General features: G+C 38.1%; 1 protein-coding gene across 1 annotated transcript in view; it reads right to left on the bottom strand.

Annotated features, from left to right (window-relative positions):
- LOC106088611 (carboxypeptidase N subunit 2) overlaps positions 1–22,303 on the bottom strand; it is a 202,906-nt gene extending 180,603 nt beyond the window's left edge. The window contains exon 1 of the mRNA XM_059365083.1: positions 22,258–22,303. Within this exon, the coding sequence (XP_059221066.1) occupies positions 22,258–22,266 (9 nt within the window). The 5' untranslated portion in view covers positions 22,267–22,303. The remainder of the gene's footprint in view (positions 1–22,257) is intronic.
- Positions 22,304–22,763: the final 460 nt, after the last annotated feature.

Raw genomic sequence — 22,763 nt, 5'->3', positions numbered from 1 at the left:
ATATGTCTTAAAACAACAGTAACATGTAAATCAGACGGAACATCAACCTTGAGAAGACAGAAATCTGCCTGTTTACTACAAAGACGAAGATAAGTCTATGTGAGGACCCACGCTTCTATTACAAAACGAAGTGACGAAATAAGTATACCCCCATCCAATGGTGGAGAGTATACAAATTGGAAAAAACTCCTCGAGTTCATCTTGCTTAATTTATTGCCCTATTTCGCCGAAACAGGACAACAACAGCAATTTGTTGTTAGACTCCCGACATTCGATACAAATATGACCTAGATCATACTATATAGACATAGCTGCCATATATTGGGTTGCCCAAAAAGTAATTGCGGATTTTTCATATAGTCTGCGATGACAAATTTTTTCACAGCTTGTGACTCTGTAATTGCATTCTTTCTTCTGTCATTAATCAGCTGCTTTTAGCTTGCTAGCATTAAAAATGCATTTACTTTCTTTTAAAAAAATCCGCAATTACTTTTTGGGCAACCCATAGACCGGTCTACCAATTTAGGTTGTTAGTCTCATAAAAAGCGGATTTATTGTCTAATTTCGCTGAAACTGTAACTTGTGTAAGAGTTCTCAGGGGCTAAATAAAATACGATCGATATAGCCCCCATTTAAATAAAAGTATGGATATGGTAGCGGAGTTATAGTAAAATAAGATGATTAATATATCCATGGTGGTGGGTATCAAAAGTTCAGCACGGCCGAACTTAACACGTGTTTACTTTAGGTGCCCTCTATGTTTACCACAATCAAGAACAGCGATTAAAGCAAAGAATCCTTAAACAAAATAATATTGTATGCCTTAAAACTCTACTTGGTTATATTCAAGGAACTGTTCTCCGCCCTGCCAACAAAATAGCCTGCAAGATATTATTTGAAAATAATTTCTAGCAAAGTTTTAGCGTTTACATGCTACTAACTTAAATAGTTTTATTTAGCTTTAAAAGCGTTTATCACGTCCCTGAAAGTGACTTTTATTTTGTTTACCTTTGCTTTTTTCTCATATAGCTATGTGTCCTTGTTTCCTTCTTCTGTAAGTGTCCCAAATTTACCAGAGACACACAAGTCCCCAATATGCTATAACCTAACATAAGAATAGCATAGTTTTGCTCTATGCTCGTCTCAGCTGTTTTGGAAAGTTTTGTTGTTGGCATAAAAAATCAAAAAGCGAAGCCTAGCTATGGCTATAAGTGTTACAAAGCGGTCTTAACCCACAGACAAAAAAAAAAAAAAAAAAACAAAAATGTATTGAGTTCGGCCGTGCCGAACGTTGGATACCCACCATGGATATATTCCTTATCCTATTTTATTGTAACCAACACCACTACTATGATGGTGCAGGGAAACACACAAAAGGAAGAGAGGTAGACCCCTAGACCAGTCGACTCAGAATCACTTTCTACTTCAATTTAGCTTTGTCCATCTGTCTGTCCATGTTAATATGTGTACAAAGGACAGGCCGCAATTTTCATCTGAACATCTTTAAAAATGACACAGGCATTTTGTTTAGCTAAGTGACGAAGCCTATTGAAATTGGAAAAATTAGGTCCAGATTTGGATATAGCTACCATATATATGTTCGTCCGATTTGGACTAATATTGCAATAATGTGGTCAATGGCTAACCGATTTTTTATGACTCTCTACATTATTGGTACTGGTCCCATCCAAACCATATTCGGTTAGGATATCAGGGGCATTGTCTCATTCACTGTTCTAAATTTTAAAGAAGTCGGGTAATAAAAGCGGTTTTCATCTACTTAAGGCCCTTTATTAGGTTTGGTTGAAAAGAGGCTGTGGATACTATGGATAAATACATAAGCCATAAAATCAAAACAAATTTTGTATTAAAATTCGGGTCCAAGTACCCAGAGGGCCGCCCCAACCTCCAAAATGAGAGTAAAAATAGCGTTCAAGTCTAGCCGGCGCTTTCCCTCTTAAAAATATGTCAAATAGGTTAATTCACCCATTATGACAATATGGGACTCAAATGAAAGGTATTTGAAAATAGACAAGTAAGCGTGTGCTAAGTTCGGCCGGGCCGAATCTTATATAACATCCACCATGGGTCGCATTTGTCCAGTTCTATGCGCGGTATCTCCTTTTAGACAAACATAGAATATTGCATAAGAACTGTTATGCTATTGGAGCTATATCAAGTTATAGTCCGATTCGGATCATAAATGATTGCTGAACATTGTAGAAGTCATTGTGTAATATTTCAGTTCATTCGGATAAAATTGCGCCTTGTAGGGGCTCAAGAAGCAAAATCAAGAGATAGGTTTATATGGGAGCTGTATCAAGCTATTGATCGATTCAGACCATATAAGACACGTATGTTGAAGGTCATGAGAGAAGCCGTTGTACAAAATATCAGCCAAATCGGATGAGAATTGCGCCCTCTAGAGGTTCAAGAAGTCAAGACCCCGATCGGTTTATATGGCAGCTATATCAAGTTATATACCGATTTACGCCATACTTAGCACAGTTATTGGAAGTCATAACAAAATACCTCAAGCAAAATTTCAGCCAAATCGGACAAGAATTGCGCCCTCTAGAGGCTCAAGAAGTCAAGACCCAAGATCGGTTTATATGACAGCTATACCAGATTATGAACCGATTTGAATCATACTTAGCACAGTTGTTGAAAGTTATACCAAAACACTACGTGCACAATTTCAGTTAAATTGGACGAGAATTGCGCCCTCTAGAGGCTCAAGAAGTCAAGACCCAAGATCGGTTTATATGGCAGCTATATCAAAACATGGACCTATTTAAACCATACTAAGCGTAGTTGATGGAAATGCTACCAAAACACTACGTGCAAAATTTCAGCCAAATCGGATGGGAATTGCGCCCTCTAGAAGTTCAAGAAGCCAACACCCCGATCGGTTTATATGGCAGCTATATCAGGTTATATACCGATTTACACCATACATTGCACAATTATTGGAAGTCATAACAAAACACCTCATGCAAAATTTCACCCAAATCGGACAAGAAATGCGTCCTCTAGAGGCTCAAGAAGTCAAGATCCAAGATCGGTTTATATGACAGCTATACCAGATTATGAACCGATTTGAATCATACTTAGCACAGTTGTTGAAAGTTATACCAAAACACTACGTGCACAATTTCAGTTAAATTGGACGAGAATTGCGCCCTCTAGAGGCTCAAGAAGTCAAGACCCAAGATCGATTTATATGGCAGCTATATCAAAAAATGGACCAACTTAAATCATCCTAAGCGTAGTTGTTGGAAGTGCTACCAAAATACTACGTGCAAAATTTTAATAAAATCGGATAAGAATTGCGACCTCTAGAGGCTCAAGAAGTCAAGACCCCGGCCGGTTTATATGGCAGCTATATCAAAAAATGAACCTATTTAAACCGTGCTAAGCGTAGTTTTTGGAAGTGCTACCAAAACACTACTTGCAAAATTTCAATAAAATCGGATAAGAATAGCGCACTCTAGAGGCTCAAGAAATCAAGACCCAAGATCGGTTTATATGGCAGCTATATCAAAACATTGGCCAATTTGGCCCATTTACAATACCAACCGACCTACACTAATAAAAAATTTTGTGGCCAGCTTTACTCTTTCGAAAGTTAGCGGGCTTTCGACAGACAGACGGACGGACGGACATGGCTAGATCGACTTAAAACGACATGACGATCAAGAATATATATACTTTATGGGGTCTTAGACGAATATTTCGAGGAGATACAAACAGAATGACGAAATTAGTATACCCCCATCCTATGGTGGAGGGTATAAAAAAGAATCTATTATCCAATTTTCTAGCCAAGCGCCATAAAGCACCCCCTTAACTGAACTTTATTTGCCAAAGGCAATATGAAGTTCAAATCAACGGTATTTGGAAGTAAAGAACGAATTTGATATCTATTTTCACGGCAAAGTACCGTTGGCCGTCCTAGCCCCAAAACACCCTTCAAACGGTTCACATTTACCGGCCATGGCAATATGGGACTCAAATTAAAGGGACTTGAAATTGGAGCACGAATTTAATATCCATATTTAAGTTGAAATGTTTGAGGTGCCAAGTGTCAGGATGGCACCCCACCCCCAATATACCCCTAAACCGGATATTTTTACCAAAAGAAAGGCATTTTGGGAATAGAATTAAATTTGGCCCAGGAACCGATCGGGAGCAAACTTTGCACATATCAATGAGTGCTTTCCGATTAAAATTTAAACTTAATGATACGGCATTTTTTTGTATAGCCCAGTCGCAACGGCATGCCACAGTGCGACACTTTTTTGGGGGAATTTTTTACATGATCACGCATGGCATGGTACCTCGTCAAAGTCGCCAACATTAAGAGGGGATAACCACCGCAGGTGTTCAGCGTAATGGGCGGATATAGGCTACAGTGGATCGAATTCGATGTTCACATTCAGGACAAAGTGTCCCCAACCTAAAAAGATATTAGAGAGTTAAAGAAGGTGTAGCGGAACGGGCCGATACGGCTAGATATTTCTAAAGACAAAATTTCGATACATGTTTTCTAAAACCAAACTTTCAATATTTTTTCCCAAACACAACATTTCAATAAAATTTTCACCTTTCATTAGAGCCACAAATTGGCATGGTCCAAAAATTTGTACCCCTTTGGGGGGTGTTTTGGGGAAGGGGTGATGCCCTAAATACATGGCCCTACATTTGAATATCAAATTCGTATTCTACTCCCAAATACCTGTATTTGAGCCCCATATTGCGATGGTCCGTAAAAATTGCTTTTTGTGGGGTATTTTGGGAAAGGGGTAGACCCCCAAAAAATTGGTCCCGAAAGTGGGGTATCAATTCATGCTCTGCCCCCCAATATCTTTCCTTTAAGCCCCACATTGACATGATCGGTAAATATGCACGATTTAGGGGTATTTTGGGGGGTGGGGTGGTCCCCCAATCACTAGGCCCTGAAAATATATCAGCAATGTGCTCTATTCTCATATATTTGAACCCCATATTGCCATTGACCTCAAAATTTGATATCAAATTCGTTTTCTAATCTCAAATACCATTCAGTTAAACCCCTTATTGAAAAATGCACCAAATATGTCCCGTTTTGGGGTATGAGCCTTAAAAACTATGAATATCGAGCTCCACAGTCTTGAAGACCCAAATTGTCTTGGTGAACAAATACGTCCTACTTGGGGGTTGTTATGGTGGTGGGACGTCCCCTAGACAGTTGGTCCCGAATGTTGATGTCAGATTCATGGTCTTCTCCCAAATACCCTTCATTTGAGCTCTATTTGAGCCATAGTCGGCTGACATAACCGGTTTGGGGGTGTTTTGGGGGATGGGGCGGCCACCCAGTGACTTGGCTTTGAAAATATTTATATATCAGATTCGTTTTCTACTCTGAAATACCTCTTATTTGAGCTTCATATTGCAATGGTCCGCAAATATTGGGTTGCCCAAAAAGTAATTGCGGATTTTTTAAAAGAAAGTAAATGCATTTTTAATAAAACTTAGAATGAACTTTAATCAAATAGAATTTTTTTTTTTTACACTTTTTTTCTAAAGCAAGCTAAAAGTAACAGCTGATAACTGACAGAAGAAAGAATACAATTACAGAGTCACAAGCCGTTAAAAAAATTTGTCAACGCAGACTGTATAAAAATCCGCAATTATTTTTTGGGCAACCCAATACTTCCAATTTAGGTGGTGTTATGAGGGTGGGGTGGCCCCATAGACACTTTTCGCGAACATTGATGTCAGATTTGTGATTTACTTCCGAAGACCTTTCATTTGAGCCCCATATTGCTATGGTCGCAAATTTGGCTTCTTTGGGGTATGTTCTCGGGGATGGTCGGCCTCTCAAACTCTTGGTCCCACATCTGGATATCAGATACCTTTTATTTAAGCCCCATATTGCCATGGTCAGTAAATAAGTCCTGTTTGGGGGGTGTTTTGGGGAAGGAAACTTTGCCTGAAACTTTGTCCCAAATTTGGATATCAGCTTCCTAATTTACTTGCAAATACCCTTCATTTAAGTCCCATATTGTCATGGTCGGTAGATATATCCGATTTAGGGGTGTTTTGATGGTCCGCCAACACTTGGTCCGACAATTGGATATCAGATACGTTTTCTAATCTTAAATACCTTTTATTAGAGTCCCATATTGTCGTGATTGGTGTATATATATGTTTGGTAGGATTTGGGGTGGGGCGCCCCCCCTAGATATCCCATCCTAAATTTGGATACCAAATTTTTGATTGAGAGCACACAAAATTCCGCTTAAATCTTACCACCCATCTCCGAGATCTGGCGTCTCTGAAAATAAGGGCAAGGGGGAGGATTCGCTCCGATTTTCCAAATATTGATTTTTTGCAACCCTCTCAATTTGTTACCAACAAATGCGCCCTGTTGTAATACCCGGTCCTGGAGTAGGGTATAAACATCATATTTTGTAGGCTAAGGTGGCAGTGTAGCTAAACGGAAAACCGTCATCATCATCACCGTCGTCATCTCAATCTCCTTTCGTTCCACTTGGATAGTGATGTAGATTTGTTGGTGTTGTCCTAATGTGGGGATGATGATGAGCCCACACACACACAAACACACATAAAACAAGCAAAAAAGGACAAAATGGCACTTAAGGGCATATAACAAACAAACATATGAGATGACTGGAACAAACAAAGAAGGACAGATAACATAGAAGACAAGCACTACGACAACGAGTACGAGCACGAGTACGAGTGCGACAGGAAAAAAGGGCATAATGATGCTCATCTTTTATTAATTTTTCGTGTTGTGTGTATGTGAAGCAAAGACAACGAGTAGTACAACGAGAAAAAAAAGAAGCACATGCCACTCACTTCAGTTTTGCCAAAACAGTTTTTTTTTTTTTTTTTTTTGATTTTGGACTTTGTGTGGGCTTACTACTCATCTTGAATTTCTTTCCATTTCTTTTTTTTTTTTCCTTCCATTTTTGTCGGTGGACCTTGGTAGTGTTTTAATGCCCAAACATGATACCCTTCCTTTCCCCTAGCACAAAATTTGTTTTTGGGGGGGTTATTTTCTTGTTTTTCTCAAGGATGATCCCTTTCTGTCAACAATTCAAAGTTCAAGTAGTGATTTGTCCACAAATTTATTACGGACCCTATACATGTTGTAAAGCAACTTATCCTTGGTATAATTAAAGTAAAATATGGCACAAGGCATGTTTTGGGGTCTAGGGGACATTTACGGCTGAAGGACATTGTAAAATACGGCAGGTAAGTAAAACTCTTGACTCTATCATACAAGAAAAAAGAGCACTCTCCTTAAAGATGAAAATTCTTTGAATGAGTCAGTTTTGTATGAAGCATTCTTGCGAAGTTGCGTGTGTGTGGGATAGTAAGATGGAATAAAGTTCATTGGGAACATTAAGTATTTTTTAACAGGAAAATTTGTCAAGAGTTTATTAAAACTCTTTAGGTTTAAGGTAAGAAAAGAAACAAGGAAAAGCTTTAGCATAAATAGAATGAATGGGAGTTGACAATAGAAAGAAAAGTCAAAGTGTACGTAACAAATTCTCTTTAAATCGAATTAAAATCAGGAAATATACCACATACAGCCTCTTAGGAAACACAATAAGATTTCTTTTGATAAGGGCTGGAAGTGGTTTAAGAAATGGTGAAGCACAGAGGTTCAAGGACGCAAACTGTACAATCTTGTACTTATATTCCTGGAACTACCATTCTCTGTTAACCAACAGGGACATAATCAAATGATTTCTATGCAGGAGCTCTGCATTCATTCTGACAATATGACCTAGCCAATGAAATCAATGTATTTTGATACGCTTAACTATGTCAAAGACTTCAACAATCGTTTTCTCAAACACGCAAAGTACTGCCTCGTATGGTTTCTTAAGAACTTAGCTTCGGAACCTTGCACAGTGTAAATATGACCTACGCTACTACTTTAGTACAGAGAATTAAACCATGTAGGCCACCGTAGCGCTGAGGCTAGCATGTCCGTCAATGACGCTGAACGCCTAGGTTCGAATTCTGGCGAGATCATCAGAACAAAGTTTCAGCGGTGGTTATCCCCTCCGAATGCTGGCGACATTTGTGAGGTGATATGCCATGGAAAAACTTCACACCAAAGAGCTACAAAAAGGAGGTCCCAGACTTCACACAGTGATATGTGAAAAGTTTGCCTTTGTTCCTTAATGGTATGTTCATGGGTGCCGATCCCTCGGGTATCCACCCGATAATCTACCGGTGGACGAATAAAGTGCCTTGCAGCACGATTATTAATGCGGACTTGGGATAAAGTGTGGTCAGAAGATGAATGGCAAGAGGAAAGACTCATGGAGTGATATTTACGCCGATTCTCCTGAACCTAGTGATAAGAGAAGTCCTATTGGATCCCAATGGAGACGGTGTGAGACTGCTCGTATATACGGACGACGTTATCATGTTGATTTGAGCAGATTTCTGTGGACGACCGGCGAGATTATGGAAAGTGTGTGGAAGCTATCGAGGCCGGCTTCGAAAAATAGGCTAAGATCGAAAGTCGGAGCAGGTGTCCTTTACTGTAAAATATAAAATACCATATATCAGACTACTGTCTTTGGAAGGGACCACTCTGCAACAGGGAATCGTAGATGGAAGGTTAGCATGTCCGCCTATGACGCTGAAAGCTTGTGGTCGAATCCTGGTGAGAACATCGGAAAACATTTTCGGTGTTGGTTATCCCTTCCTAATGCTGGCGACATTTGTGAGATACAAAGCCATATAAAAACTTCTGCCCAAAAAGGTGTCATACTGCTTCACGCCGTTAGTACTCGGTTACAGAAAGGAGGTCCCTTATTATTGAACTTAAACTTGAATCGGACAATGCTTATTGATATGTGAGAATTTTCCCCCGGTTCCTTAATGGAATGTTTATGGGCAAATTTGCATTTGTACTCTGCAGTTTTCGAAGGAGGCGAAATACCTAATCCTAATCCTTGATTCGAAACTGTCCTAGAAAAACAAGTAAAAAGGCGTTAAGTTCGGCTGGGCCGAACTTTGGATACCCACCACCTCGGATGTATAAGTAAACCACCTTTCATCAAAATCCGGTGAAAATTGCACACCTTACCCAAATTTGGGCGAAATCGGACAATAAATGCGACTTTTATGGTTCCAGAAACTTACATCGAAATATCAGTCTATATGGCAGCTATAACCACATCTGGACCAATCTGTGCAATATTGCAGATATATGTCAAGAGCTAAACTTAACTCACTGTCCCAAATTTCGGCGACATCGGACAATAAATGCCCCTTTTACGGGCCTAAAACCTTAAATCGAGAAATCGGTCTATATGGCAGCTACATCCAAATGTGGAACGGTCTGGGGCAAATTGATGGAAGATGTCGAAGGGCCTAACTAAACTCACCGTCTTAAATTTCAGCGACATCGAACAATAAATGCGCCTTTTATGGCCACAAAATCTAAAACCGAGAGATCGGTCTATATGGCAGCTATACCCAAATCTGGACTGGTCTGTGCCGTATTGCAGGTGTATGTCAAGGGGCTTAACTTTGTCCCACATTTCGGCGACATCGGATAATAAACATGGCTTTTATGGGCCCAAGACCCTAAATCGGCGGATCGGTCTATGTGGCAGCTTTATCCAAATCTGGACTTATCTGAGCCAAATTGACGAGGGATGTCGAAGAGCCTAACACAACTCACTGTCCCAAATTTTGGCAAAATCGGATAATAAATGTGGCTTTAATGGACCTAAGGCCCTAAATCGGCGGATCGGTCTATAGGGGGGCGATATCAAGATGAAGTCCCATATAGCTCATCTTCGAACTTAACCTCCTTATGGACCCTAATTCGGAGGATCGATCTATATGGCAGCTATATCCAAATCTGAACCGATCTGGTCCAAATTGACGAAGGATATTGAAGGGCCTAACACAACTCACTGTCCCAAATTTTAGCAAAACCGGATAATAAATGTGGCTTTTATAGGCCTAAGACCCTAAATCAGCGAATCGGTCTATATGGGGGCTATATCAAGATGAAGTCCGATATAGCTCATCTTCGAACTTAACCTGCTGATGGACAAAGAAAGAATCTGTGCAAAGTTTCAGCTCAATATCTCTACTTTTAAGGACTGTAGCGTGATTTCAACAGACAGACGGACGGACATGTCTGGATCGTCTTAAATTTTTACGCTGATCAACAATATATGTACTTTATAGGGTTGGAAATGGATATTTCGATGTGTTTCAAACGGGATGAAAAAATGAATATACCCCCATTCTTCGGTGGTGGGTATAAAAAACACAGCTTGGTGCGGTTTATGGGCTGGTGACATCATAGGTCCGTACTTCTTCAAAGATGATGCGTAACTGTGAATGGTGAGCGCTACCGTAAGATGATATTCAAATTGTGTTTTGCCCAAAATTCAACAGCTTCACTTGCATGATATGTGCCACACAGCACGATTAACAATGGACTCATTGAGAGGTGAGTTTGGTGAACATTTTATTTCACGTTCGGGACCGGTCAATTAGACCCCTATATCGTGCGATTTAACGCCTTAAGACCACCCCTTAATAGCCTTATTACTATTTTCTTACTTAAGTTAGATACATAATAAAGTGAATTTGAGATATTATATTTATTTCCATTCCCAACAACCACTGTCATAAAATGATTTATATCCTCCATTTCCGACTTGGCGTCATTCATTATGAATGCTGTTATCAAAAGGGGTTTTTGGGATTAAATCATATTAAATTCACTAGGATGTTCCCAATAATACCCATATAATTAGTGAATATGCTTCCTCATACTTCAAATGCTTAATTAATTGTTATTAAATTAGTTTGAAACAACAGCCTAACACAAAACAACGACAACAACAACAACAGAGGAACTTTTTAATTATTCAGGTTCATTAACTTTTCTGCTTTTCTGCCAACTAAGTGAGGCAAAGGGTAAGCCCAAATGCTGGGAAAACCCCAAAAATGAAATCCTTTCTGAATTTGCTATTTTCAATTTACGAGTTTTAACCAATAACATTTCTATTAACAAACAACAGGATAAAGCAGATATTTATGTAAGCAGCACACAAACGCTCTGCGACCGCATAGCCTTCAGAAGCACCCAGCCGTTGCTACCGCCCGCCCTGGGTTAAGAGCTCTCTATGCGCTATTTGTTCAATTTAAATGAAGAAATAGCTGTTGAGAATTTGTTGAACAAAGCATTAATTTTATTTGTATTTATTAACAAAAAAAAAATGCTAGAGCCGAAAAAAAGAGCACACAAAAGGGTAAAGGTTGTTTTGGGCCATATCCATCCCTTTTTCTTAAAGGGGTAAAATTTTTGGAAAATCAAAGGCACAGAAGGTGTAGGGAAAGAAGGAAAAAAGCAAAAGTAATGAGGAAAAACATGACATTTTTATTTTATGTAAATGTTTTTCAATTTTACATATCCCTACTCCCAGCCCTGGACTTTTTAAGTTAGCCATGGTCTTGTTATTACAACCAATAAAAAATTTGTCGAGGTTGTTAATATCAATCGCCAAAAGGGATAAAGCCATGGCAGGACCATGAGCGCAAACAAAAAATTATACCCTAACCTGTTTTACTGCCTTTTCTCGATATACTGCCAAGGCAACCAATCCTAAGCTTATTTGACAAATGGCCTCAAGACAGTTTTGGTATGAGCATGTTAGCCGGAGATTTTAAAAAGTGTCTACATTATAGGGTAATCCGTTTTTTATATAATTTTTTTTTTTTTTTTTTCAAAGAGCCACATTAGAATATCATGTTGCGTCGGTAAATTGATTTGTTCCTAGGGCAAAATAAAAAAAAAGACCTATGCAGTCAGAAACAAGGATCAAACTACAAAGTTTGAGGCCAACAATGTCAAATCTTGTAAATTTCCTGTTCAAAGTTATGTTTGGCCTTGGATGATTTTCTTATATTTTAGGGGAATAAATTTCAATTTTCTTAACAAAACTTTAAATTTTTGGAAAGGAAAATAGGCAAAACAAGTACAAATCAAAGGAAAATTTTATGTCGCAGCTATATCCGAATATTAATCTTATATATAAAATGCAATTTGTGTTTGTTTGTCGGTTTGTTTGTTCCGTACAGACTCAAAAACGGCTGACCGATTACCTTGAAATTTTCCCAGATTGTGTAGGTTGGTCTGGAAGGAAACATAGGCTATATATTTTTTTGATATCGGAAATACTCTCCAAAAATAAAAGTGAGGGACAATATGTGACTCAAATGAAGAGTATTCAGGAGTAGAGTACGAACTTCCGATTAAAAATTGGGTACAAGTAACTAGGGGCCACCCCAACCCCAAGACACCCTAAAATAGGTTTTTTTTGAACTATCACGACAATATGGTACTCAAATGGAAGGTATTCGGGAGTAGATTGTGAATATGGTCAGGAAGGAGGAAGGGGGCACATTAGCCAATCATGGATACATGGGACTCGGTTTGTTTGTTCCGTACAGACTCAAAAACGGCTGACCGATTACCTTGAAATTTTCCCAGATTGTGTAGGTTGGTCTGGAAGGAAACATAGGCTATATATTTTTTTGATATCGGAAGGGGGCGGACCCTCCCCCTTACCCCAAAAGTACTACCCAAAAATAAAAGTAGAACCATCGAAACAATATGGGATTCAAATGAAACGTATTCTAGAGTAGAGTACGAACATAATAAAAGCTAGGTCTAAGTACCTGGGGGGCCGCCCCAGCCTCAAAATCCCTTTAAATAGGTTTATTTGACGATCATGACAATATGAGACTCAAATGAAAGGTATTTGGGAGTAGATTACGAATATGGTCGGGAAGAAGAAATATGCTTTATAATTTGTTGATATCGGAAAGGGGCGGACCCTGCCCGTTACCCCAAAAATACTACCCAAAATGATAAGTGGACCGATAAAGACAACATGGATATCAAATGAAAGGTAATGAAGAAAAGAATACGAATATGGAATTAAAAATTGGGTTCAAATACCCAAATAGGTCGTCCATATCAATATGCGACTTAAATAAATGGTATGGGGAGATAGGTTTATATGGGAGCTGTATCAAGCTATTGATCGATTCAGACTATATTAAACAAGTATGTTGGCGGTCATGAGAGAAGCCGTTGTACAAAATTTCAGCCAAATCGGATGAGAATTGCGCCCTCTAGAGGTTCAAGAAGTCAAGTTCCCAGATCGGTTATATGGCAGCTATATCTGATTCTATACCGATTTACGCCATACTTAGCACAGTTATTGGAAGTCATAAAAAAATACCTCGTGCAAAATTTCAGCCAAATCGGATGAGAATTGCGCGATCTATTGGCCAAAGAAGTCAAAATCCAAGATTGGTTTATATGACAGCTATACCAGATTATGAAAGATAGTCCGATCTGAACCATATTTACGTCAGATGCCAGGAGGCTCAAAATAACCTAATGTTTTAAATTTCAGCAAAATCGGGTAATAAATAAAGCTTTTGTGGCCTTCAGACCCCTTATCGGCAGATCGGTCTATACGGCAGCAATATCTAAATATAGTCCGATCTGAACCATATTTGGTTCCTATGTTGGAAGGCCCAAAGCTACTCACTGATTCATACTTCAGCGCAATCGGTTAAAAAATAATGCTTTTATTGGGTTCAGACCCCGTATTTGGAGATCGGTTTATATGGCAGCTATATCTAAATATACTCCGATCTGAACCATATTTGGGTTGGGTACCAAGAGGCTAAAAATAACTCACTGTTTCATTTTTAAGCGAAATCGGATGAAAAATTAAACTTCAATGGCCTTCAGACCCTTTATGGGGAGATCGGTCTATATGACAGCTACATCTATATAGAGTCCGATCTGAACCTCATTTTTGTCAGATGTCGGGAAGCTTAAAATAACCCAATGTTTTAAATTTCGCGAAATCGGGTAATAACTAAAGCTTTTATGGTCTTCAGACCCTTTATCGGCAGATCGGTCTATATGGTAGCTATATCTAAATATAGTCCGATCTGAGCCATATTTGGGTCAGTTGTTGGGAAGTCTTCAGCTACTCACTGTTTCAAATTTCAACAAAATCGGCTAAAAATAAAATTTTATGGGCATTAGACCCTTTATCGGAAAATCGGTCTATATAGCACCCATATCAAAATATGGTCGGATTTGGCCCGTTCAAGAACTTAACCAGCGAGCACCAAAAAGATGTATCTGTGCCAAATTTCAGCACAAAATCTCAAATTTTAAAGGCTCTAGGGTGATTGCAACACACGGACGGACAGACACACGGACATCGTTAAATCGTCTTAGAATGTTACGACGATCCGAAATATTGATGGGGACATAACTCAATATTTCGAGGTGTAAAAAATGGAATGACTAGTTCAGTATACCATCAATTCTCTTAGTTTATCATCCAACATGACCTATGATGGGTTCCAAAAAACGGTTCCCGCTCGTTTAAGGTTTAAGCTAATATGGAAACTGACTACTCCCCCACTATGGATCCTATATGTCAAGTTTTTTACACAGTCTGTTTTTATACCCACCACCGAAGGATGGGGGTATATTCATTTTGTCATTCCGTTTGCAAGACATCGAAATATCCGTTTCCGACCCTAGCAAGTATATATATTCTTGATCAGCGTTAGAATTAAATTCTACAACATCTTTAATCAATTTGGCCCAGATCGGTTCAGATTTGGATATAGCTGCCATATAGACCGATCTCTCAATAAAAGGCGATGTCGCCGAAATTTGGGACAGTGAGATAAGTGAAACCCTTCGTCATCTTTCTTCAATTTGGCCTAGATCGGTCTAGATTTTTATATAGCTGTCATATAAACTGATCCACCGATGTAGGGTCTTAAGCCCATAAAAGCCACATTTAATGTCCGATTTTGCTGAAATTTGGGACAGTGAGTTGTGTTAGGCCCTTGGACATTTTTCTTCAATTTGGACCAGATCGGTTGAGATTTTAATATAGCTACCATATAGACCGATCTCTCGATTTAAAGTCTGGGCCCCATAAAAGGCACATTTATAATCTGATTTCGCTCAAAATTTACGCAGTGACTTATGTTAGGCTTTTCGACATCCGTTTCGTATATGGTTCAGATCGGTCTAAATTTGGATATGGTTACCAAAAAGACCAATATTTTGCCCTACAAGATGGGAAGATTGATCAATACATGCACTTGCCGTTGCTTTAGGTGTGGAAATCAGGCGATATATGTGAATGAAAGCCATCTCTAATCTAAACCGATTTCTATGAAATTCCCCAGTAATGTCGAGAGTCAAGTTTAAATTCTTCCTGCCAAATTTCAATAGAATCGGTCCTCAAATGACCACATTATATTTATTCCCTACAAACGACTATATCCAAATCAGAATCGATTTTTTTTTTAATTTTCAAGAGGTTTCGTCTCTTGATCGAAAAACAAAATTGCGACCTGTAGTTTGTACACAAATTAACATGGGAGAAAGACGGACAAAGCTAAGTCGAATCAAGAAGTGATTGTAAGTCAATAGGTATACTTATCAATGGGTCTGTTTCTCTTCCCCTCTGGTACCCTGTATCACAGTGGTGGTGTAGGGTATAAAAAGGACGAACAGGTGCACTCAGGTAACAGCCCTTACCCATGAATGACTCCATTGGTTCAAGCCGGTACACACAACCGGCTGCCATTGGATTGCAGATTTGTAGTTAGTCAGTAGTTTACCTTGTTGCAGCAAAGCGCACTAGTCTTCGTCTAAGCTTATTGAGAAACATATGATCTGGCAGTTCAATGAAGCTGACCATAAATTTAAATCATGACCAAATCAATGGAAAATTCTGCGAAATCTATACACAATTTATGTCACAAAGAACCCATGACAGGATCAGAAATGTCGAAATGCAAAGCGCCTGGCATAAATGAACCATCAGGGAAAATAAGAAAGGAGAAACGTCTATTCTGAAACGCCAACTCAATGGAAAATGCTGCAAAATCTTTTCAAAATTTATATCACAAAGAACCCATGACAGGATCAGGAATGTCGAAATGCAAAGCGCCTGTCAAAGATGAATCAACAGGAAAATAAGACAGGAGAAACGTCCATACTGTAGTAAGAAGTGAGTGAGAAGTAAGGGAAAGATGTGAGCGAATCGAGATGTAAGTAGTAAGAGTTTTGTCGGCTGGGATTGTGAATGGCCCAAATCGGGCCATGTTTATAAATAGCACCCATATAAATAATAGTTTCGATGTGACACGTTTCTATCCTAGCATCCAAGTTAATCTACTTTCGGGCAATAAACCCAAAACATAAAACGAAATATTTGATCAAACAAAACCCCTTAAAAAAATTACCAAAAACCTGACATACATTTGGTTTTTGCAAAAACATAAATCCTCTGTATTTTCATTTAAAATTTGTTGCTTGTAAAATTAATTATTAATTCTTTTTGTACACACAACTTGCAGTGCTTTATTTTTCAAATATTTAACAAATGCTTATTCGTTCGTTTTATTGCAGCAAACTACAGGAGCCCCTTTAAAATATGGCCACAAAATTTGATGAAATGACATCCTATGTGATGTGCTATAAAAAAGTCATTTTGTGTTGTACAAAAAAATAAAGCATACATTTAGGATGGTGGGGGCAAAGAAATTTGTTAAACACATGCTTAAATGGCAACATATTTTTTATGGACGAAAACGTTTAAAAAAAAACTTCTGGGCGCGAAAAAAACACAATAATGAAACAAACAAGAAAACGGTAAACCATCTCTCACCAGCTATACCACCACATTTAAATAATTTTAATTACAAAATAAACACAAACAGCTTCCATGCGCTTGGTTTTATGTGGATTGCAGCATAAAAAAAAACAGAAATGTAACAAACTATACGGCATACTTTGGGGCTGGAAAAACAAATTGTTGATGGTAAAAATAACATATATATGCACATACACACATATATATGTGTGTGTGTGCAAAAAAAAATATACCATTTAAAGCAACTTTATGCCAGGTGCTATTATGAATTATGCAACCCCAGCCAAAACAGAAAAACTCGACACAAAATAAAAGTGTGCCACTAAAAGAAAATAAAGTCAGCAGCATCCGAAAGAGGACGAATTGCACAGCAGTAGTAGCAGCAGCACCAGCACTTGGCAAAGTGAATTTATGTTGAAATTTAATTTGCCGCCTTCTTAATTTCCATTTTGTTGCAGCTCTAAATTTACGATGTGTGGTGCTACAATTTTTATGGCTTTAACAAAAACCCCAGCGAGCGTAGTAGAGTATATCAAAAATATTTACCTTCATACTTGCCCGTGTGGCACTGTTATCTGACGTAATAACACCAGTCGTTGTAGAAACTTTTGGTATTCTTATGCCCATTTCTGAATTGACATACGGCAACTTTAAGTGAAAGACTATAAACATTTTTGTGGAGATAAAGGAAAAACTTACCATGAAACACCAAATTTTAATTAAGTTTAAAAACCCCCAAAAAAGTAGGACATTTATAATTTATGTCATAAAAGTGGAAAATAGAAAGGTAAGAAAGACAGTATTGCCACAACTAGGTCATGTACAGTTTTCCACATCATAAATGAAAATCCCAGAAATTGGGAAAGGGATGCTTGAATACCCTTTTCAGTGAAATTAGGCTGCTGTTATCAGCAAACACTGTCTGCTGGCATTCAATTAAAAAGTTTTGCATATTGCAACAACAACGAAAGCACTTGCTAGATATTAACATAAACTTTTCTCATACTTATCACAGTTACTGGAAGTCATAACCAAACACGTCATACAAAACTTCAGCCAAATCGGATAACAATTACGCCCTCTAGAGGCTCAAGTAGTCTACTCGCGAGATCGATTTATATGGCGGCTATATCAGGTTAGAGACTGATTTAGACCATACCAAAAACAGTTGTTGGAGAGTTATACCAAACCACTTCATACGAAATTTCAGACAAATCGGATAAATATTGCGCCCTCTAGAAGCTCAAAAAGTCAACACTCAAGGTTGGTTTATATGGTAGCTATATCTGGTTATGGACCGATTTGAAACATATTTAGCACAGTTATTGGCAGTCATAACAAAACACTTCAAGCTAAATTTCAGCCAAATCGCGTAAGAATTGCGCCTTCTAGAGCCTCAAGAAGTCAAGATCTCAGATCGGTTTATATGGCAGCTATATCAACACATGGTCCGATATGGCCCAATTATAATCCCAACCGATCTACGGTAATAAGAAGTATTTGTGAAACATTTCAAGCAGCTAGATTTACTGCTTCGAAAGTTAGTGTACTGTTGACAGTCAGACGGATAGATCGATAGACGGACGGACGGACATGGCTAGATCGACTTAAAATGTAATGACGATTCTTTAGACGATTATTTCGAGGGGTTACAAGCAAAATGAGGAAATTAGTATACCCCGATCCTATGGTGGATGTTATAAATGATTGCCTTAGTACACGCAAGTTGCGAAAAGGAAGTTCTAATATTATTGGTTGCCCAAAAAGTAATTGCGGATTTTTCATATAGTCGGCGTTGAAAAATTTTTTTACAGCTTGTGACTCTGTAACTGCATTCTTTCTTCTGTCAGTTATCAGCTGTAACTTTCAGCTTGCATTAGAAAAAAAGTGTAAAAGTATATTTGATTAAAGTTTATTCTAAGTTTTATTAAAAATGCATTTACTTTCTTTTAAAAAATCCGCAATTACTTTTTGGGCAACCCAATATTTCCATTGCAAAGGAATTGGCCATAAGGAAAGGTTAGTTTTAGTACCAATTCCAAGTAGTTTAGGCATGTAGTTTTACTAGCATTTCCGTAAGGAAAGGGTAGCTTTGGTACACTTTACATTTGCAGAGGGAAATTTAAGTAACCCTTCCAGTTTTAGTAACTTTTCCATAAGAAAAAGGGTAGTTTTTGAATACTTTCTAAAAGAAAGGGTAAGGAAAGTTTTAGTAAGTAACCTTGCCAAGAGAAAAGGGTAGTTTAAGTACCCTTATCATAAAGACAGAATTATTTAAGTAGCCTTTCCATTAAGAGAGGGTAGTTCTAGTACCCCTTTCGTTAGGAAAGGGCAGTTTTAGTACACTTTCTATAAGGAAAAGGTAGTTTTAGTACCCTTACCGTAAGGAAAGGGTAGTTTAAGTACCCCTTCCATACGGAAATGTTTGTTTTAGAACCGTTTCCATAAGAAAACTGTAGTTTAAGAAAACGGTAGTTCAAGTACCCTTTATATAAGGAAAGTGTAGTTTTAGTACTCTTACCATAAGGAAAGGGTAGTTTTAGTACCCTTACCACAAGAAAAATAGCCTTACCATAAGCAAAGGGTAATACTCCCAATTACCTTTATTTGAGCCCCACATTGACATGGTCAGTACAAAATTGCTATTTGTGGGGTATTTTGGGAAAGGGGTAGACCCAAAGAAAATTGTTCCCGAAAGTGGGTATCAATTCTTGCCCTGTCCCCCCCAATACCTTTCATTTAAGCCCCACATTGACATGGTCGGTAAATATGCCCGATTTAGGGATGATTTGGGGAGTGGAGTGGTCACCAAAACACTAAGCCCTGGGGCTTAGTGTTTGGGGATGGGCGGCCCCCAAACACTTGGTCCCACATCTGTATATCAGATTCGTATTCTATTCTCTCAAATGCCGTTCATTTAAGCCCCAAAGTGCCATGGTCAGTAAATAAGTCCTGCTTGGGCGTTGTTTCGGGGAAAGGGTGGACCCCCAAAAACTTGGTCCCACATTTGCAACCCAAGATCGGTTTGTATGGCAGCCATATCAAAACATTGACCGATTTCAATCATACTTAACACAGTTGTGGGAAATAATACCAAAACACCGCGTGCAAAATGTTTGTCAAATCGGACGAGAATTGCGCCCTCTAGAGGCTCAAGAAGTCAAGACCCAAGATCGGTTTATATGGCATGGACCGATTTGACTCAGATATGGCTAGATCGACTTCAAATGACATGACGATTAAAATTATATATACTTTAGGGGGTCTCAGACGCATATTTCGAGGTTTCACAAACAGAATGACGAAATTAGTATACCCCCATCCTATGGAGGAGGGTATAAAAACATAAACCCTGTTTTTAAAGTTAGGCAGAAAATGTGTTTTTTGCTTTGTAATAGCATAAAAATTTTTAAAAGCTTTTTATACCCACCACCGAAGGATGGGGGTATATTCTTTTTGTCATTCCGTTTGCAACACATTGAAATATCCATTTCCGACCCTAAAAAGTATATATATTCTTGATCAGCGTGAAAATCTAAGACGATCTAGACATGTCCGTCCGTCTGTCCGTCTGTCTGTTGAAATCACGCTACAGTCTTTAAAAATAGAGATATTGAGTTGAAAATTTGCACAGATTCTTTTTTTTGTCCATAAGCAGGGTAAGTTCGAAGATGGGCTATATCGGACTATATCTTGGTATAGCCCCCATATAGACCGATCCGCCGATTTAGGGTCTTAGCACAATAAAAGCCACATTTATTATCCGATTTTGTTGAAATTTGGGGCAGTGAGTTGTGTTAGGCCATTTGACATCCTTCGTCAATTTGGCTTAGATCGGTCCAGATTTGGATATAGCTGCCATATAGATCGATCCTCCGATTTAGGGTCTAAGGCCCATAAAAGCCACATTTATTATCCGATTTCACTGAAATTTGGGACAGTGAGTTGCGTTAGGCCCTTCGACATTCTTTGTCAATTTGGTCCAGATCGGTTCAGATTTGGATATAGCTGCCATATAGACCGATTTCTTGATTTATGGTTTTGGGCCCATAAAATGCTCATTTATTGTCCGATGTCGCCGAAATTTGGAACTTCTGCAATATCGCACAGATCGGTCCAGATTTCGATATAGCTACCATATAGACCGCTATCTAGGTTTTAGGTTTTGGGGCCATAAAAGACGCATTTATTGTCCGATGTCGCTGAAATTTGACACAGTGAGTTTGGTTAGGCTCTTCGACGTCCTTCTTCAATTTTGCCCAGATCGGTTCAGATTTGTATACAGCTGCCATATAGACCGATCTCTCGATTTAAGGTTTAGGGCCCATAAAAGAGGCATTTATTGTCCGATTTCGCCTAAATTTGGGACAGTGCTTTGTGTTAGGCTTTTCGACATGTTTATGCAACTTGGCCCAAATCGGTCCAGATTTGGATATAGCTGGCATGTAGACCGATATCTCGATTTAAAGTCCTGGCCCCATAAAAGGCGCATTTATAATCCGATTTCACTGAAATTTGACACAGTGACTTATGTTCGCCTTTTCGACATCCGTGTCGTATATAGTTCAGATCGGTATGAGGTATATGAGTATAAGGTATGAAATTTTTACCGAATTTTGATGAAAGGTGGTTTACATATATACCCGAGGTGGTGGGTATCCAAAGTTCGGCCCGGCCGAACTTAACGCCTTTTTACTTGTTTTTAATTTTTTTCAATTTTTTTTTTCAAAATTTTTTAAAACTTTTTTATTTAATTTAAATTTTTTTTCAATTTTCACCAACATTTTTTTGAAGGAAAATTTTTGGTGAATTTTGCTTCAATATAAATGTTCTAAATAATGAGTATTGGAGGGTCATGCGTTAACGAGTTATAATCATATATCCGTGAAATTTTCTCTAAAATCTAAATTCAATTAAGTTTTCTTTAAGCACAAAAATTTAATAGAGTTTTTTTTCTAAAACAATTAATAGTAAGACAAAATTTCAATGAAAGATTCTCTAAAGGCAAAAGTTCACTGAAATTCTCTCTATAGACAAAATGTCCATCGATATTTTATAGACAAAATTTCCAAAAATGTTTCTCTTTGTGCAAAATATTGACAAACGTTTCCTTTTTAACAAAATTTGAATGAAATTTTATCTAAAGACAAAATTTAAATCCCTCAGCAAATCCATTCAACCCTCGAAAACCCTGTCAGCCCAGCCACTCGGCTATCCTTTAATTTTTCTCCTTTTCTAACACTATTTCCTGTCTGATGTTTATTTTTACGGTTGTGCCACTAAATATTTCGCTTGATGAGTACAGACCATGCAGAAGCCATTGCAAGGCAGATGGCTTCAAACACTTTTAGCGGCCGTAGCATACTTTTGGGTGTTATCAAATACAAAATTCCATGAATTTGTACGGCATACATTTAAAAATCGTAAAACGTATATTTTTTATACTCGTACATTCTTTCGTCATATTTACCTTTTTCATTTCCTTTACTTAGTCTCTGGATTTTAGCCGCAAGAACGAGGTCGACAACGTTTAGACGGGTTTTGTCTGTCCACTTATACGTATGTGTGCCGCCAGCATAAGAGGAACAGAAACAAACAACCGAATGAAACTAACGAATTATCCGGGGTCCGGAACAGCCGCCAAACTACTGTGGCTCATAAAAGCAAAGGACTAATAAGAGATTTATGGTGATGAAATTGCCAAGTTTAATTTAACATAATACACCAACGCCATAAAGATGGCGTTGTTAAAAATATGATTGAAATTATGCTACTTTTTATGAGTATTTATTATAAAAAAAGAGAGCGAGAACTTTCTCTTCGTTTCATTTCATTTTTGGGTACGAGCTGTTAACTTTAAATGGAAATGTGGTAATGACTATTTGAAGTTATGTGGTTTTTTTTGTGTTTTCGAAATGCAAATAAAACTTCACGAATAAAAATACTGGCAGAATTGTATAACTTTTATTTAAGCAA

This window comes from Stomoxys calcitrans, chromosome 3, assembly GCF_963082655.1.
Source record: "Stomoxys calcitrans chromosome 3, idStoCalc2.1, whole genome shotgun sequence".
In the NCBI taxonomy this organism is placed as follows: domain Eukaryota; kingdom Metazoa; phylum Arthropoda; class Insecta; order Diptera; family Muscidae; genus Stomoxys; species Stomoxys calcitrans.
This window is presented reverse-complemented; position numbering and strand designations above follow the sequence as displayed.